This window comes from Pseudophryne corroboree, chromosome 8, assembly GCF_028390025.1.
Source record: "Pseudophryne corroboree isolate aPseCor3 chromosome 8, aPseCor3.hap2, whole genome shotgun sequence".
NCBI lineage: Eukaryota > Metazoa > Chordata > Amphibia > Anura > Myobatrachidae > Pseudophryne > Pseudophryne corroboree.
The window spans coordinates 386,733,921-386,754,265 of record NC_086451.1 but is presented as its reverse complement, the minus strand read 5'-3'; the positions used below and the strand labels follow the sequence as shown (position 1 = coordinate 386,754,265).

The following is a 20,345-nucleotide window of genomic DNA, read 5'->3' as shown; positions in this document are numbered from 1 at the left end:
CCATATATGCCCCCAGTGCCACATATGCCCCCAGTGCCATATATGCCCCCAGTGCCATATATGTCCCCAGTGCCAGATATTCTCCCCCCCCCCTCCCTGCCAAATATGCCCCCAGTGCCAGATATTCCCTCCCCAGTGCCATATATGTCCCCAGTGCCAGATATTCTCCCCCCCCCCTCCCTGCCAAATATGCCCTGAGTGCCAGATATTCCCCCCCAGTGCGTCCCCCCCCCCCTTCCTCCGCCGCCGCTGCTCCCTCCGCTCCCCTGCTGTTAGGAGGGACACGGAGGGCACAATGCACGCCTCCCTGTGTCCCTCCTGTGTCTCCGGCGGCCGCGGGTCACTGTAATAAAGGAAGTGCTCACGAACGGCACTTCCTTTATGAGACCAGCGGCCGCCGGAGACCCAGGAGGGACACAGGAGAGGCGCGCACTGTGCCCTCCGTGTCCCTCCTAACAGCAGGGGAGGAAACGAGACCGCAGACTGACATGCGGACGCTCGTCCGCATGTCAGTCTGCACTAAAAATGACAGGGGGGGCACGTGCCTTGGTGCCCCCCCCCCTAAATCCGCCACTGACTATATATGTACTGAATATTGTGGTAGGGGGAACTACACATACTGCATATAGGGGTAAGGGGAACTATGCACCTGTTGCATGGGGATAGAGGGAACTACAGTATGCATGTACTGCAGATCGGGGTAGGGGGGGGGACTATACCTGTACTGCATATATGGGTACACTTACACTACATGTAGCAGATCTATATGACCTGTATATGTGACAGATCCCCAAATAACCACATTACTCTCTTACCCGTGTCCTGTGCTGCAACTCCTGATCACTGTTCACTGACTCTTCCCGTCTATCTGAGGCTGTCTCCACCCTGCTGTCACCGCTGCTCTCCGGCTCTCAACCCCTGCCGTGTCTCCAGTTGCATAAATTCGTCCCAGTTGCCCGGAGGCAAGATAAATATTGGTGCCCCCCCATATATAGATAAATATAGCAAGGCTGCAGATTTTAGTTATATGAAGCTACTTGGAATTGTGAATTCAAAAGCATCACAGCTAGTGATGAGTGGGTTCGGTTCCTCGGAAACCGAACCCCCCCGAACTTCACCCATTTTACACGGGTCCGAGGCATACTCGGATTCTCCCGTATGGCTCGGTTAACCCGAGCGCGCCCGAACGTCATCATCCCGCTGTCGGATTCTCGCGAGATTCGGATTGTATATAAGCAGCCGCGCGTCGCCGCCATTTTCACTCGTGCATTGGAAATGTTAGGGAGAGGACGTGGCTGGTGTCCTCTCCGTTTATTAATGTTGATGCAAATATTTGTGCTTATTGCTTAATTGTGGGGACTGGGGAGCAGCTGTATTATATAGGAGGAGTACAGTGCAGAGTTTTGCTGATCAGTGACCACCAGTTTTATCCGTTCTCTGTCTGAAAAACGCTCCATATCTGTGCTCAGTGTGCTGCATATATCTGTGCTCACACTGCTTTATTGTGGGGACTGGGGACCAGCAGTATTATATAGGAGTACAGTGCAGAGTTTTGCTGACCAGTGACCACCAGTATTATACGTTGTCTGCCTGAAAAACGCTCCATATCTGTGCTCAGTGTGCTGCACATATCTGTGCTCACACTGCTTTATTGTGGGGACTGGGGACCAGCAGTATTATATAGGAGGAGTACAGTGCAGAGTTTTGCTGACCAGTGACCACCAGTATTATACGTTGTCTGCCTGAAAAACGCTCCATATCTGTGCTCAGTGTGCTGCATATATCTGTGCTCACACTGCTTTATTGTGGGGACTGGGGACCAGCAGTATTATATAGGAGGAGTACAGTGCAGAGTTTTGCTGACAGTGACCACCAGTATATGTAGCAGTACGGTACGGAAGGCCACTGCTCTACCTACCTCTGTGTCGTCAAGTATACTATCCATCTAGATTCTATACCTGTGGTGCATTTTAGTTTTGCAGTTTGCTGACAGTGACCACCAGTATATATATATAGCCGTACGGTACAGAAGGCCACTGCTCTACCTACCTCTATGTCGTCAAGTATACTATCCATCTAGATTCTATACCTGTGGTGCATTTTAGTTTTGCAGTTTGCTGACAGTGACCACCAGTATATATAGCAGTACGGTACGGAAGGCCACTGCTCTACCTACCTCTGTGTTGTCAAGTATACTATCCATCCATACCTGTGGTGCATTTCAGTTGTGCGCAGTATATATAGTAGTAGGCCATTGCTATTGATACTGGCATATAATTCCACACATTAAACAATGGAGAACAAAAATGTGGAGGTTAAAATAGGGAAAGATCAAGATCCACTTCCACCTCGTGCTGAAGCTGCTGCCACTAGTCATGGCCGAGACGATGAAATGCCATCAACGTCGTCTGCTAAAGCCGATGCCCAATGTCATAGTAGAGAGCATGTAAAATCCAAAAAACAAAAGTTCAGTAAAATGACCCAAAAATCAAAATTGAAAGCGTCTGATGAGAAGCGTAAACTTGCCAATATGCCATTTACGGCACGGAGTGGCAAGGAACGGCTGAGGCCCTGGCCTATGTTCATGGCTAGTGGTTCAGATTCACATGAGGATGGAAGCACTCATCCTCTCGCTAGAAAACTGCAGTGCCACTCCTAGATGGGCCAGGTGTTTGTGTCGGCCACTTGTGTCGCTTAGCTTAGTCACACAGCGACCTTGGTGCGCCTCTTTTTTTCTTTGCATCATGTGCTGTTTGGGGACTATTTTTTTGAAGTGCCATCTTGCCTGACACTGCAGTGCCACTCCTAGATGGGCCAGGTGTTTGTGTCGGCCACTTGTGTCGCTTGGCTTAGTCACACAGTGACCTTGGTGCGCCTCTTTTTTTCTTTGCATCATGTGCTGTTTGGGGACTATTTTTTTGAAGTGCCATCCTGCCTGACACTGCAGTTCCACTCCTAGATGGGCCAGGTGTTTGTGTCGGCCACTTGGGTCGCTTAGCTTAGTCACACAGCTACCTCATTGCGCCTCTTTTTTTCTTTGCATCATGTGCTGTTTGGGGACTATTTTTTTGAAGTGCCATCCTGTCTGACACTGCAGTGCCACTCCTAGATGGGCCAGGTGTTTGTGTCGGCCACTTGTGTCGCTTAGCTTAGTCACACAGCGACCTTGGTGCGCCTCTTTTTTTCTTTGCATCATGTGCTGTTTGGGGACTATTTTTTTGAAGTGCCATCCTGCCTGACACTGCAGTGCCACTCCTAGATGGGCCAGGTGTTTGTGTCGGCCACTTGTGTCGCTTAGCTTAGCCATCCAGCGACCTCAGTGCAAATTTTAGGACTAAAAATAATATTGTGAGGTGTGAGGTGTTCAGAATAGACTGAAAATGAGTGTAAATTATGGTTATTGAGGTTAATAATACTATGGGATCAAAATGACCCCCAAATTCTATGATTTAAGCTGTTTTTGAGGGTTTTTTGTAAAAAAACACCCGAATCCAAAACACACCCGAATCCGACAAAAAATTTTCAGGGAGGTTTTGCCAAAACGCGTCCGAATCCAAAACACGGCCGCGAAACCGAATCCAAAACCAAAACACAAAACCCGAAAAATTTCCGGTGCACATCACTAATCACAACTAGGACAAATCTATTTAGTGCGCAGCCACACACTACATAGATCTGCTCAGTCACTCACAATGCTGATCATTTCTCTTACAATTATTTTACAAGTGTCATACCCAGGATTAGAACCCACAACCTATTACACTGGAAGCAGGCACCTTACTGGTGGAGCTATTTGCTCCTGTATGGGAAGCATGAGAATTCTAACTATATGAAGTTACTTGTAATTGTCAGATAAGTAACTTCATATAATTAGAATTCTCATGCTTCCTTACAGGAGCAAATAGCTCCATCAGTAAGGTACCTGTTTCCAAGGTAATACTGTAGGACGTTGGTTTTAATACTGGATATGACACTTTTAAAATGTGCATCTATAATAAAGAGGGTGTGACTTGTAAGGTGTAGGGACTAGTGGGAAAGGAGAGTCAGAAGATTTAGCGGCGACTGTCGGTTAACTTAATTGAATGGTGCCGCTGAACACGGAACGGGAGGAGAGGTGCCCCCCTAAAGAGCAGGAGCCCGGCGGCAGCTGACTCCATTGCCTCCCACAGTTATGCCTCTGTGTGTCTCACTACCGCCAGCAGCTGCTATGAAGCAGGCTCTGGCCCCTCTTCCTTCATGACTGGGGAAAAACTGAAGCTTCCGGGACCCCTCAAAACTAAACCACCCTACAAGAACCACATTTTAGACACCTGCAGAAAGGGAAAAAGCCCATTTAAACGCGTCTAAAAGGGGGATAGGTAGGCTCTATGGTATTTTAAAAAACAACTTTCTATATAGGTTGGAGCAGATAATAATTTAGAGGCAGTATTGAGTCCAAATTCTGAGTTTGTGAAATTAAATAATGCTCAAACTGAAGAACAGTTATTGATGTAATAGTTTGATGAATAAAGATCTTAGCTTCTCAGTTTCACAATACTTCCCACTGATTCTGTGATTCCTCGCAGCACCTCAGTGTGACAACCTCTGACTCAGTGAACTGGCCAGGAAATGTCATATACGGTTGCTGGGCACCTAATCACTGTATGTACTGCATACCTCCCAGCCGCCCCAATTTCATCAGTGACCCGTGGGAGGAGGGAGGTTGGGAGGGCACTCCGTCATTGCTACTCTGCATAAGAAAGCAATGGTAAATGGATGACCTGCGCTTGTGAAAGGCTATGGGGCTGCCCAGCAACTCCCAGAACGCTGAGAAAGTCTCCAGCATGACGAGAACGGGGAAAATGATGAGCAGTCACATTGCACATCAGGGACATTGCTTTGTGCATCATGAGGCCACGCCCGTTTCTGGGGGGTGCATGCCTTTGGCGCACATAAAAGTCCAGTCATCTGTAAAGGGTGAATGTTACATTGCAACATCCGTGCTACCACAAATGTACACACAAATATGTCTATACATGTATATACACACGTTTGTTTCATATGGGGCTGTATTCTGCAGTTACTTCGTTGGTTGTGCCAGAAACAACAGAGCAGTTCTCATGTGCCATTTATTACTTTCACTGTCTGAAGTTATGTAACTGTTTTGTTCCATAATCTAATTTCCGGACCATGCTGTTTTCATGTATAACGTTTGGCATATTTGCATTCAATTAATATAAAAATCATTCCAGTTCATGGGTAGCTGAAACTATGAATACTGACAGCATCGTTGCTCCATGTCTGTTGTAAGTTTAAATCTCCCGCTGCAGCACATGTAGAGTACAAACATTTTCTTTGCAGCGTCTCTACAGCATACCTCCCAACTGTCCCGATTTTCGTGGGACAGTCCCATTTTTTTTAATCTGTCCCGCTGTCCCTCCCGCAGGCCGCAGTGTCCCGCGGTGGGGGGCAGTTGGGAGGCTCTCTATCACTCGCTGCTCTGTTCAGAGCAGAGCAGCGGTGAATAGACGCCAGAGGGACTGGGGGCATGGCCAGCAGCTCACAGAGCGCTGGCCGTGCCCCCACTGTGACGAACATTGGAGGCGTGGCTCACGATCGCATCACCCACGTGAAGCCACGCCCCATTTCCATTAGGTCACGACCCATTTTCGCCACTGCGCGTCTTCGCTGCGTAAAGAGTCCCGCCTTGCAAGTTCAGAATGTTGGGAGGTATGCTACAGTGAAGCTAGACCTGTGATAGATTCTGTTACAGCGGCTATCTGACACTGAAGTTATTTGTGTGATCAGCAGTGCAACATGGTGGCAGTGTGCTAGAGGGGGCTGGGCCGCCAGCAGTGGGAAGTGCAGCACTGCCCGGAGCATCCTGAGGACTCTCCGAGTGGCTGTACAGACTGCAGGGTGCGTGCCTGGAGCTCTGGGTGGCACTGCAGCACCCTGCTAGCCAGAAGCGAAGGCCGTAGGACAGTGACTATGGCGCCCCCACAGCCCTGCGATCTGTGCGACGGCGCCACTCACACACTCCTAGTTACAGCCCCACCTGAGATCATACTGTAGCTATTTCCGACTTCTACAAATAACAGTGAAGAGTCTAGCAATCTCTCTGAAGCTGGACTTCTGCCATTGATGGTGGGGAACCATCGGACCTCTGCCATTGATGGCAAAACAATTGACCATCGATGACCGATGGTCATCCCTAGGGCTTCATTGCAGGGACAGTGCGATGAATTGCATAAACGTTTGAGGGGGAGCGAGTTAGAAGACAGAAAATAGTAAAGTGCAGCTCATTTTAATGCACAGTCACGCCTATGATATCACGAGTTATTAGCCATCTGTATAGGCGCTTTCTGTAACCGTTGCAGGTTTTGTTTTACAATGACAAATTAGAAATTATTTGCAAAATGTAAACACTTGTGGGGTCATTCCGACCCGTTTGCACGCTGCTGGTTGTCGCAGTGGTGCGAACGGGTTTGTTCTGTGCTTGCGTGGCGGCCGCAATGCGCACACGCGTCGTTGCCCAGTGACTGCCATCGCCGGGGAACAACCAGAAGAACGAAGAACGAAAAAAGCGATCGCTGGTGCGATCGCAAGAAGATTGACAACAGGAAAGCATTCCGGGGTGGCAACTCACCGTTTTCTGGGAGTGGTGAGTCTAACGCAGGCGTGTTCAGGCGTTCGGAGGGCGGATGTCTGACGTCAATTCCAGGACCTGCATCGCTGTATCGATTGCACAGGGTAAGTAACTGTCACCCTGGTCTAGTTCTACACAGCGTTCGCAGTCTTGCTATGAAAAAAAGCCCTCCCCCATAGGCGGCAGCGAGTAGATCGCACGGGCAGCAAAAAGCTACGTGCGATCAACTCGGAATGACCCCCTTGGTTCAAAGAACACACTGTGCAACTGGTGTAAGGCTCGTTTATGGCTGGATGTAAATTTTATGACACGCCTCTGAAGGGGGGCAGTGCAATCCCTGTTCAGTCCCACACGCGTAGCTGTTGCTGTTACAAAGCAGATCAGTATGTGTAAGGATATAGATGATTTTAGCAATGAGCACTGTCAGTCTTGCTTATTTCACATTAGACACGCAAAGTGTCAAATCGTATTTTCTATCTATTGTGGATATATTTGTGTACACTGACACTAGTACAATCTCTTAGCCCAACTGATGTATAAACTCACTGATTAAAACCTGTAGCATGAGTATAGCGTTTGCGAGAGAATGGCATGGTCTTAAAACATGATTGGATGATCTGGTGTGTTTTGGACAGATTAGGGATTTTACTGTACAAAATTTGCCTTTGCTTAGGTTGTGTGGAGGAGTTGTAAGTTTAGGAGAATTTCTGCAGTGTGGAGGAGCTGTAAAGCCCCATATACACTAGAAGAGAAAGTGAAACGTTTTTCGCTCAGAAGGGGCGATGTGAGCGAGATCTTTTACAATCTCGTCCAGTGTGTACACTCAGTGTCGTTAATGATGTGCTCTCCCGCTAACGACCCCCTCCCTCGTCTGAACATGTACAGACGAGGGAGGTTCTCGTTAACGACATCTGCAGCATGGGTATCGTTCTCCCCGCCAACCCCCCATCCCGCCATTGCTCCCTTCCCCGATGGCATCTGCAAGTGTGTATGCACCCTGCTGGGTCCCCGCCAATATCGACGTCGGCGGGGGCTCGGCTAGTGTGTACTGGGCTTTACAATATAAGAGGGACATACTATACTCTGCACACTAATTTCTTTCCAAAGACGCCAGATCAGATCTTCGTATGGCATGTCAGCTCACCCCTATGCTCTCTGTTATGCAATGTCTCTTTCCTGGCCCTGCAATGATTGCCTCTGACTCACTTCTGTTTTCATTCAACAAGAAATTAGCATGAGTCACTACTTATATTTACAAACAGTAAAATAGGCAACATCCTTTCACTAATCACAGGGGGTCTTTCTGATCCTGGATAACAGGGGGTCTTTCTGATCCTGGATATCTACTTCAAAAAAGAGCTTAAACTTAGGGTCCACCCTATTGAAATTACTCACTCATTCGAGTGCATTGCTGCCCGGAGTTCGACAGGATTAGGTTTCAGAGTACTTTTCATTTACCAGGTATGGGTCATTAGGTCGACCACTATTGGTCGACATGTATTAGGTCGACATGGTCACTAGGTCGACATGGTCAATAGGTGGACATGGAAAAAGGTTGACGTGAGTTTATTAACTTTTTTGGGTTTAGTTTTCTTCGTAAAGTGACGGGAAACCCCAATTAGTGCACCGTGTCCCCTCGCTGCGCTCGCCATGCTTCGGGCAGGTTACTATTCCCAATCGTAGTACACGTGGATCGTAAAGTATGAAAACGTTTTTAAAAAATAATGTGAAAAAAGCATGTCAACCTTTTTTCATGTCGACCTAGTGACCATGTCGACCTAGTGCATGTCCACCAATAGTGGTCGACCTAATGACCGTATCCCCATTTACTGGCCCCCTGGAGATGGAAAGGTATTTCTACAAGAAATTGCAGACACTGTTGCTGGCCTGGTTCTAGAACATCAAAGATGGCTCATCCTCTGGGATTTCAATGCATGGGTGAATGATGAGCTCTCATGCCTTGGCCAAGACCACCTGTGCACAATGAATGGTCTGGGCTTCACAAAGGTCATTCCTTCTGCCACACATAAAAGTGGTCGCACTCTTGATCTTGTCTTTCAGATTGGATTAGAAGTCAATGACCTAAAAATAAACCATCTGGTCAGACCACCACTCCCTTTGGTTCTCAGTTGCAACCCCTCAAATTAGATCTTTGCCGATGGAGTTGACCAGGTATCATCCAAGGAGGGGTATGATTCCCCAGGCTCTTGCAGCAAATCTGGATCTCTCTGCTATACTGGGTACCTGTGAAGATCCCTGCGCCCTAGTCCATTTATTATAATAGCGATGTTATAGCTGCGATTGTTATTATCGCCCCTGTGCGTATAAGACCTCGTAAACAACAACGTTGAGCTCCCTGGTTCGACAACAGTGTTAGTGAGCTCAAGAAAAGGGGCGTAGACTAGAAAGATGATGGAGGAAGACTAACCTAATGGATGACAAAATAAAACTAATAAAGCATAATGGAGAATATAAATCGACAATCACCAGTAAGAAATCACAGTTCCTGTCAAATGAGATCACGGAAGCAAACAATAGTCCAGCTCAACTTTTCCGCACAGTGGAGATGCTTTGCAAGCCAGCATGCCTGCAGACTGATGAAACCCTCTCCCATACAAGATGCAACGAGTTTGCAAACTTCTTTGCAGATAAAATATCCACCATCCGGGCTGGAATCTCCACAGTGCCATCAAAGGAGTGCCAAACTACAAAGCCTGCCAATATAAGCCACCTGCCTTCATGGACCAGCTTTAACCCAGTGGATGTAAAGGACATTGCTGAAATTGCTCAGATTTTGCGTCCCACCACCTGTGATCTGGACCCTGCCTCAACCAAGCTTCTAATAGGTTGTATGGATATAATTGGTCCTGTCTTTGCAAAAATTGTTCAATGCTCTTTGCAGACAGGCATTTTACCTGGACCCTTAAAGAAAGCAATTGTTAGACTTCTTCTTAAAAAACCTAATTTAGATCCTGACTGCATGACCAACTACAGACTGGTATCAAACCTTCCTTTTCTAGGAAAGGCTATTGAGAAAGGGGTGTAGTATGGTAGGCCGGCGGTCGGGCTCCCGGCGACCAGCATACCGGCGCCGGGAGCCCGACCGCTGGCTTACCGACAGTGTGGCGAGTGCAAATGAGCCCCTTGCGGGCTCGCTGTGCTCGCCACGCTATTTTATTCTCCCTCCAGGGGGGTCGTGGACCCCCACGATGGAGAATAAGTGTCGGTATGCCGGCTGTCGGGATTCCGGTGCTGGTATACTGTGCACCGGGATCCCGACAGCCAGCATACTGAAGACCACCCTGAGAAAGTGGTTGCAAATCAACTGGAAACCCGCCTAACAACCCATGATATTTATGATCCATTCCAATCAGGATTCAGGAGAACACATAGCACTGAAGCAGCCCTGGTGTGTGTGTTAAATGATCTTCTGATGGCAAGAGACAGACGTGAGTGTTCAATATTAATCATTCTGGATCTCTCGGCAGCATTTGATACCGTGGACCATGGGCTTCTGATTGAGCGACTGATACATTTTTGTGGACTGGATGGCACAGTCCTAAGCTGGTTCAAATCATTTCTCACAGGCAGATCACAGAGAGTATCGTGTGGAGTATACTAATCACCATCAGTGACATTGCCATGTGGTGTCCCACAAGGTTCTATACTAGCCCCCATGCTTTATGCAGTATACATGCTCCCACTGGGTGAAATAATCAGGCACCATGGCCTGGTCTACCACTGGTATGCAGATGATACACAACTGTACTTGTCCTTTGCTCCGGGCACTGATAACCCAATAGCAACACTAAATGGTTGTCTAGCTGAGCTCCAGGAGTGGATGAGTGCCAGTTGGCTGCAACTGAACCCTGATAAAACAGAGGTCCTTATGATAGGGCCGCAACATCAAAGGACAAGACTGCAGCATAGCCAACCAACTGGACTTCCACTTGGGGATTCAGAATTACAAACCACTGATCGTGTGCAGAATCTTGATGTTGTCCTGGATGGTGGCTTGGCACTTAAACATCAGATATCAGCCACAATCAAATCCTCATTCTTTCACCTGAGGAACATAGCCAGAATCAAGCACTTAATTCCCTCAGATGATCTGCCAAAAGTCATACATGCATTTGTATAATCTTGATTAGACCACTGTAATGCCCTCTACCTTGGTCTCCCAGCAAAACAATTACACCGCTTACAGCTGGTGCAAAACACAGCTGCCAGGCCCCAACTATAGAATCCTTAAAAAATAGACTCAAGACTTTCCTGTTTACTCAAGCATTTCCATAATGTATCTACATGCGCTGGCCATGCCCCCTAAGTGATGAATTCGGGGGGCATGGTTTGCGGAAGCATGATCCAGTTAAGCCACGCCCTCTCCCCCGAGGTCATGCCCCCTTTTCGGGCGTGGCTTGGTTGCGCTGGAGTCCCGGCTGCACATACCTTAATGTTGGGAGGTATGCCTTTCTTCAATGCTCACTGAATGTCAGTCTCTCTGCAGGCAATTAAGATTTGCTTCTCAGAGCAGTAACCATCGGACTGCGACTCAGACACATGCGCAGGTTGAAAGCATTGGCGGCTTGCGTCCGTCATCGTCACTATATTTATTTTCTGAATAAGGCCCTTTGTTTTGTTTACTGCCATAAGAGTTAATCAGGCATCCTCCCTAACTGGTCACACATCCAGTCTCAATTATGCTTCACAATGCTCTTTCTGTGAGTGTCTGCTTTATATCAAATGTGCTGCATGGTGCAGGCTCTGGGGGGTGTTTGGACTGAGATCTAGCGGGCCAGGAATGTCCTGGACCAACCCTAGTTCCGTCTGCTTCTCCTCACTGTCACAAAATACTTAGTGTTCAGGGACCTGCGCATTTGTGATATTCCTGTTGGTAGAAAATCAAGGCTGATTAGTAAGGTTGGCCTACAGCAGAGTATGGCTGTCATCTTTTTCATATGTACAGTATATAACCGTTCCACATCTGGGTGGGCAGCAGTTACCCCCTAACTAAGAAGTGTGTTGAAGGAAAGTGGAGTCTTTCCAAAATATCTGTCTCAGAGGGCATCATAAAATGATATGTGCAAAATAAATTTCTCCACCAATTTTCTAGCCAAGATTCTGTAAACTCCTTTTCAAGTTGGCTGTCTGATTTTAGGGGCTAATTCAGACTGGATCGCTGCAGCGGCAGCAATTGCAGTTTGAATTTTTTTGTGGCGTGCACACCCCGGGAGCCCAGTGAGATGCTAAAAGCATCTCTGGGCTGCGATTGCCTCTGCCTGATAGGCAGAGATGGTCGTGGGGTGGGAGGGGGCGTGCCAACGGCATTAGAACGCCATTGGCAGGGTGCAGTCTGGACAACGCAGGTGTGTCCGGACCGTTGGGGGGGGGGGGCGGGCCATGGCGGCTGTGTGATGTCACACGCCGCCGCTGTGACCCGGGACGTGGCTGGTAGCCTCCTGCCAGTGCGCAGGAGCTGCGCGGGCAGGGAGATACTCACCAGATGCATAAGCATCGCCGCCATGTGATGCTTTTGCACCTATGCGGGGGGCGGGGGAGACGGAGCCTGACATGCGGGGCGGACTGGCCCTGTGCTGGGCGTCCCCCCGCATGTCAGAGTAAATAATCGAGAAATTAAGCACTTCTATGATCAGATCTGAATTACCCCCTCAGTGTAATACGCAGATATGATGACAACTCATCCTGGTACTTGTAGTTCCACAACAGCTGGAGAGCTGCAAGGTACCTGTAATGTATTTTATAACATGTTATGAAAATTAACATATACTGAATATAAAAAACTATATATACATACATTAAGAACTCTTGTAACAGTTATCAAATAAATAATAATACTTTTGTAAGTGAAAGAGTTGTTATTGTGAGAATGCACAACTGTTTATATCTGAAATGAACTAGAAGCACCAGCATGCCCTTTAGGCCACGATCACATTGATCCACTAACTTACCAGTAGAAAAAAATAAAAAATAAAATAAAAATGGCAACTCCAAAGTGTTGCTCACCTTTCTAGTGAACTGTAGGCAACTGACATGGGGAAAAGGTTCCAACACAAATTCAAATAGCTCCTGAGAGTATTTTTCTACACATAGAAGCAAAACCACGTGTCTGTAAATGTGCAATATTAGGTGTGTAGTGTATTTTGATTTAGATTTGAGACGGGCATGTCCAAACTCAAATCTAAATTGCAGAGTTTATGATAAAGCTGTCCAGCCTTTGTGGGCTCCTTGAAAAAGCAGCTTGTATTTACCCGGCATGCAATAAACAATAAAAGTATTTGCACGCCTTGTATTGCAGCAACTCAGAATCAGCCCCATAACATGTCACAAATGTACAACATGGTCAGCAATACCCCTTTCAGACCGCCAGCAATAACCCAGGTTACTGCACGTGAACGCACAGGAACCCGGGTTGCAGCGCAGTCTGTAAGGGACCACGTTAAATTACCCGAGTCGGTATTTCAACGCGGGTAGCGAGCAGTGTTGAACACGTGTTCAACCCAGCTCGCGGTGCAGTATGAATGGGTAACCCGGGTTGATGCTTCCCGGCACCCGTTCACTGAATACGAAGAGGCAGCGGTTGGAGATGACCTATCTCCAAGCACTGCATCGGCATGCGTCAGTGGTGACGTCACCAACCTACCAATAAGCTGGGTCTGCCACCACTCTGAAAGGGGTCCTAGCTGGGTCGCACCCTTGTACAAATCCCGAGTGCGATTCGACATAGCTGTCTGGAAGGGGTATAAATGGAGCTACACATAATGTACACTTAATACATGGTTTGGGATGCGGTTAAGATGCCATCTGTTGTGATCCTGACACTGGAATCCTATCACCCATCAGAATGCAGACGTCGGAGGCTCGGCAGGGTTAGGAGACCGACGCTGGGATCCCGACAGCCGGCATCGCAACTGTAACTAAAGCGTGTGGGTTAGTGCTAGAGCCGGGGGTCTGTTTGTGTGTGTGTTAGGTTTAGGTGGGGGGAGGGAGGGTTAGGCTGCGGGGGGAGGGGGTTGGGGTTAGGCTGCAGGGGGGAAGGTTAGGTTTAGGCACCTCCTGAGGGAGGTTAGGGTTAGGCACTAACGGGGGAGGTCAGGGTTAGGCCGCGGGAAGGGAGGGTTAAGGCGAAGAGGAGAGGGGGGAACATACTTACTTCGCCCCCATCGGGATGCCGATGTCGGTATTGTGACTGCGGGCATCTCGTCCGCCAGTCATTTATACTGTACCCCCCATGGTTCTTTATACACAAAGCATCAGCAACCCAAACCAACAACTCTGCAATTCGCTTTGATTGGTCTACTACTGGTTAAACAATGATGGAAAATGTTGTGGGTTATTGCATGTTTGTAAATAAACCTCATTATTTCTGTTGCATCATCTGTAACTTCAGGTTTGTATCTACCAGGATTTTCCAGGACCACCCATGTCTTGCTCTCAATGACATTATGCCCATAACCTTCTTTTATAACCATTTATCATTTCTCTCTTTACAGTTCTTTGCCCACTATTGTGCAATAATGGTGGTGTATGTATAAAGAAGGATACGTGCCTCTGCCCCCCAAACTTCACTGGGAAGTTTTGCCAGATTTCTGTGTCCCCAAACAGTGGGGTCGCTGCGTACACCATCAGGAACAGTAGTGAGGAGCACAATTTATTGACAAAATCTGTGTACACTTTACCTCTATCCAATCATCAGCCGGAGAAAGACGGTAAGAGGAGCAAACAGCATATTTCCCTATGTGTGCTGTAATATATAATATGGTAGACCACGGGGTAGGTTTGCCAAAGCTTCTAAAATCCCATAGCGACCAATCCGATTCTGCCTATAATGTTCTAGGATGCAATAGTGAAATGACAACTAAAGTATAATATACTAGCCGATATTGTGGCTGCCCCCCAGCTGTCTTTGCAACGCAGGGGGCGTGGTGCAGCACACTGGGGGTGGGGCCACGGTGCTGCCGCTGGGTAGGGGTGGGGGCATGTCTGCAATTCCCATCATTGCGGATCCGCCCCCACCACCCAATGCTGAGATTACAGGCATTAGGCGGCAAGGGGCTGGGGCCACTATGATGTGAATCACGTCATCGCCCCCCCCTCGACTGTGGGAGGATGTGAGTGGCGGCGGGGGATTGCGGGCAGGTGGCGGCGGGTTGGGAGACTTGCCCACCCTTCTGGTGGGCCGGGAGCACCATCCGATTTTCGGGAGCCTGCCGGCCATTCCGGGAGAGTAGGCAAGTATACGGTATAAGCTAGTTGGCTGGTGTGGGCAACACCAACACATTTTCATTTTTAGAAGTTTTCTTTTAGTAAATCTTCCCCCAGGTGTTTATCATACGCTGCTGCTATCAGGCTGGTTATTTATGATTCTAGTCAGTGACTATGAATGTGAGAGACTTTCCCAGAAACATGGCAGCATTTAATGAGAAACTTATTCTAAGATGGAAGAACCCAAAGAGCATTAACATGTATTATCTTATATTCTATTTTCACTGTTACCTTTCCCTAAGAAGGACAGCGTCGTTCTATTACATTTTGGTGATGTCCATGGTATGTAGTCTTATATGTTATCCCAGCTCTGGTCCTGTTCCTACAGGAGGAGCATCCATAGTGGAGGTCCATGTAAAACACCCCCCGGAGGCCACTGTGAACATCCATCAGGTGGAGCGTGTGGACGGACGTGAGGGACAGACAAGTGCCGGGCGCAGGGAGGTGTCCCAGAGTCAGGCGGGCAGAGTTCCTGTGCACCGGGTACAGGCTCAGAACAGCCCCAGAATCAACGGCTATTCAGAAAACTCTGGCTATGGTTACTGCTTCAGACGACTGGACAATGGTCAGGTACATGTTGGTTCCTGAAGATACTAGTCTTCCCATGATAAAGTCATACCCACTACTCTTTACTGCAATTTTGCTGCGCATGTGATGCTACTGTCACTGTGACTGTACTTGAGGACAGAAACAGAAACTGCTATATTTCCAGTGGATGCCTATGGAACAGCAGACTCTCCTACTGTAGTACCAAAAGCTTTGCTACCAAACTTACCACTTCATTTACTCTTACGGTTACCTGAATTAATACATTGATGTTTTTGTAAGACCATGGGGTATATTTACTAAGGTCCCGATTTTGACCGAGATGACGTTTTTTCTTCAAAGTGTCATTTCAGGAATTTACTAAGCAAAAATCTCGGCAGTGATGAGGGCATTCGTAATATTTTGGAAGTCCTAGGAAAAAAATCACGAATCAATACACCATCGGTCAAATACGCCTGCAATTTGGTAGAAATCGGTAATTTACTAAAAAGTGCAAATCACAAACACTGCCGACAATAGCCAAACACTGCCGTGCTGAAATACAATTCGTGGAAAAGTGCTAAAAAAAACAGACCTGCTTTTTCCCCCCGTGTTTGGATAGGCATGCACGGATCCATGAGATCTGTGCATGTTTATCAGTGGGAAGGGGATGGGGAAGTGATATTTAAAAAAAAAAAATGCGTGGGGTCCCCCCTCCTAAGCAAAACCAGCCTCGGGCTCTTTGAGCCGGCCCTGGTTGCAAAAATATGGGGGGAAAAATGTCAGGGGTTCCCCCATATTTAAACAACCAGCACCGGGCTCTGCGCCTGGTCCTGGTTCCAAAAATACGGGGGACAAAAAGCGTAGGGGTCCCCCGTATTTCTGAAACCAGCACCGGGCTCCACTAGCCAGATACATAATGTCACAGCCGGGGGACACTTTTATATAGGTCCCGGCGGCCCTGGAATTACATAACCAACTAGTCACCCCTGGCCGGGGTACCCTGGAGGAGTGGGGACCCCTTCAATCAAGGGGTCTCCCCCCCTCCAGCCACCCATGGACCAGGGGTGAAGCCAGAGGCTGTCCCCCCCATCCAAGGGCTGCGGGTGGGAGGCTGATAGCCGTTTTGTCAAAAAATTAATATTGTTTTTAGTAGCAGTACTACAAGTCCCAGCAAGCCTCCCCCGCAAGCTGGTACTTGGAGAACCACAAGTACCAGCATGCGGTGGAAAACCGGGCCCGCTGGTACCTGTAGTACTACTACTAAAAAAATACCCCAATAAAAACATAAGACACACACCTTGAAAGTAAAACTTTAATGCATACATCCACACCTCCATATACACATACTTACCTATGTTCACACGAGGGTCGGTCCTCTTCTCCATGTAGAATCCATGGGGTACCTGTTGAAAAAATTATACTCACAAAATCCAGTGTAGATGTCTCCTCTTGTAATCCATTTGTAATCCAGGTACTTGTGAAAAAAACAAAACGGATACCCGACCTCGCACTGAAAGGGGCCCCATGTTTTCACATGGGACCCCTTTCCCCGAATGCCAGAAACCCCCTCTGACTTATGTCTAAGAGGGTTCCATCAGCCAATCAGGGAGCGCCACATTGTGGCACCCTCCTGATTGGCTGTGTGCTCCTGTAGTGTATGACAGGCAGCACACGGCAATGTTACAATGTAGCGCCTATGCGCTCCATTGTAACCAATGGTGGGAACTTTGTGGTCAGCGGTGAGGTTACTTTCGGTCAACCGCTGACCACAAAGTTCCCACCATTGGTTACAATGGAGCACATAGGCGCTACATAGTAACACTGCCGTGTGCTGCCTGTCATACACTACAGGAGCCCCGTATTTTTAGAACCAGAACCAGGCGCAGAGCCCGGTGCTGGTTGTTTAAATATGGGGGAACCCCTGACATTTTTTCCCCCATATTTTTGCAACCAGGACCGGCTCAAAGAGCCCGAGGCTGGTTTGGCTTAGGAGGGGGGACCCCACACAATTTTTTATTTTATTTTAACACTAATTACATTTTTATAAAAGGTGCACAATGAAGCCCAGCACGGATCTCTCAGATCCGGCCGAGATTCATTGTATTAAAGTCGGCAGTGTTTTACAAGTCACTCACGTAAAACACTGCCAAAAAAAACGAATGACATCGACATCGGTAAATCCAAAAATGCAGAATACGACAGCTTAGTAAATTAGTCGTACTAAATTCAAAAAGTTGCAACTTTACACTTTCGATGTCATTCGTGATTGAACTTTGACCTCAAACGGGAAAATACGAATTTTAGTAAATATACCCCCATATGTCAAATAATTCAGCATTAGTAACTATAAAAAATAAATTAAGTGGCAAATGTGGGAACAGGGTATTTTGTACTGGGTGGTAGAAATGTCATCTGCCCTCTCCTTATCCCCATTATCATCACCACCTCTATTATTAATCACCCCCCTTAATTACTTACTCTAGACCTTTTATTAAACTCTCCCTTTTTAACCCCCACCCTGTTATTCATCACCCCATGAGCAGACGCAGGGAGGGATTTCTCCAGCCTCCGCACCCTATTATGTAAGCTAAGAGAAGCAGTAGTGAGCACCCTACTTATTGTCTGCTATTACTGTAAATTACTATACACTCCTTCCTATCCACCAATGAGGAGGAAGGGACCCAGGGTACTGTATATCACTATCGGTATGAAATGGGGGATCCGGTCTCTAGGTCTACAGTAACTAGGTCGACATTATCTAGGTCGACCACTATTGGTCGACAGTAACTAGGTCGACAGGGTTTCTAGGTCAACAGGGTCTCTAGGTCGACATGTTCTAGGTCAACAGGTCAAAAGGTCGACATGAGTTTCACAATTTCTTTCTTTATTTCAACCTTTTCATACTTAATGATCCACGTGGACGACGATTGGAACGGTAATCTGCCTGAAGCATGGCGAGCGAAGTGAGCCATGCGAGGGGACAGGGTGCACTAATTGGGGTTCCCGGTCACTCTATGAAGAAAACGACACCAAAAAAAACATAAAAAACTCATGTCGACCTTTTGACCCGTTGACCTAGACCATGACGACCGAAAGACCCTGTAGACCTAAAGACCCTGTAGACCAATAGTGGTCGACCTAGACACTGTCGACCTAGTTACTATCTACCTTCCATACCACACTGGAGATGGACATATCACAGTGCAGCTGCTCTGCCCACGCTATGCCCCTTCCTGCCTCCCGCATTACCTCTGCCATTTTTTCTATGCTGACCTCCCATGCATATGGGATAACCTTATTTCACATGTCCACCGCTTGCTGGTTTTTGCTATTGAGCCGATTACTTACACCCATTTCAAGTATAATTAGCTGCCTAATTTATGCCTCCTTCATGTTTCCTATATACTTACGTTACGGTATTCCTATACACATTTCATCTAGACTTTCTTGACGAAATATACTACATGCTGGATTAAAACGGCTGAGGCAGGTGATCAATGTAAAGCACATTCACAAGAACGACACCTAAAGATAGTAAACAAGAAATCATCAGGATTTATTTATATACTGTAAACACTATTATATTATATATAATAATTTATGGGGGGAGAACATATAACCTTATAATACACTTGGACTGTATTAGAATGGAACTGCTTTATTTTACTATTCCGCACATTCCTGAAAGGCCATACCATAAATATGGAAAACAGGACAGGTAAACGGGGATCAGTCTCGCAAAAGGGTATAAAAAGTGATGGGAACTATACCCTCCATCTATATACTGCCAACCACAGCAGTCAATATATTAAGCATTGGTATCTGCAGCCTGGTGAGTTGGTTGCATATTCATCTCACTGAAGCTGCTGTTAGGAATAGTTCGGTCCCACTTGCTCTAAATGATGTTACTAACTCGCATGATTAGCAGAGAAAGGTCCTTTCCAATATATGACTATATCGTCTCATGGGGTCTCATCAAAGAGCCTATCCCTTTATGACTGCTCCATCACATGTGACAGAACAGCACAGTCTCGGGAAAGCACGGCAGTGAGTCAGTTTAGATGACAGCAATATTATTGCTATCCCATGGGGAGACATCTAAGTCTAGTGAATGTTGGGCCCAAGCTATGACATATTGCACCCGGCTGCCAGAACATCTGCTCACCTATCATGTAATTTCAGCTTTCTGCTTGTATTGCAGTGTGCTTCACCTATAGCTGGCCTGAGGACTCAGGATATCTGCTGTCGAGGCTCTGGAGTGGCCTGGGGGGTCCATGGCTGCACTCCTTGCCCTGGGCACAATGGTAAGTTATACCCCTCTGGCTGGCATGACTGGTCCTCTGTGTTTCATTCCCTGAATGCTTAAGGTTTTAAGCTTTGGTGAAAAGGAAATATTCTGTTTTCATGGCATGTTTGGTTTGCTTTCCTGATGGTAAAGTACTGCAGAATATGATGGCCTTGTATAAATAAAGAGCAATACCTATATTATATCTGTACTTTATCTTACATATATATTTACAAATCATTTTCTAATTCCTAACCCGTAATGGTTTATTACGGAGATCAAATCTGCAGACCAAGAACACAGGAAAACCCGTACATAGAGTACAGTTGTTTTATGGTATGATCTCTGGTGGTGTTGTGCTTCTACTGCAAGGTGTGATGTACATTTAGGGCGAGCATAGCCTCCACCAGTGTAGTGCCACTGGAGAGAGGTGACGTGTGATGTACATTCAGGGCAAGCATAGCCCCCAACAGTGTAGAGTCACTGGAGAGAGATGACGTGTGATGTACACTCAGAGCGTGCATAGCTCCAACAGTGTAGTGTCACTGGAAAGAAATTACGTGGTATGTACACTCAGGGCGAGCATAGCTCCCAACAGTGTAGTGCCACTGGAGATAAATG

General features: G+C 47.2%; 1 protein-coding gene across 3 annotated transcripts in view; it reads left to right on the top strand.

Moving 5' to 3' along the window:
- LTBP4 (latent transforming growth factor beta binding protein 4) overlaps window positions 1–20,345 on the top strand; it is a 411,741-nt gene that overhangs the window by 217,212 nt on the left and 174,184 nt on the right. For all 3 annotated transcript variants that reach the window (XM_063937673.1, XM_063937672.1, XM_063937671.1), the window contains 3 exons: window positions 14,140–14,355; window positions 15,240–15,481; window positions 19,641–19,743. In XM_063937673.1, coding sequence (XP_063793743.1) covers window positions 14,140–14,355; window positions 15,240–15,481; window positions 19,641–19,743 — 561 coding nt within the window. The remainder of the gene's footprint in view (window positions 1–14,139; window positions 14,356–15,239; window positions 15,482–19,640; window positions 19,744–20,345) is intronic.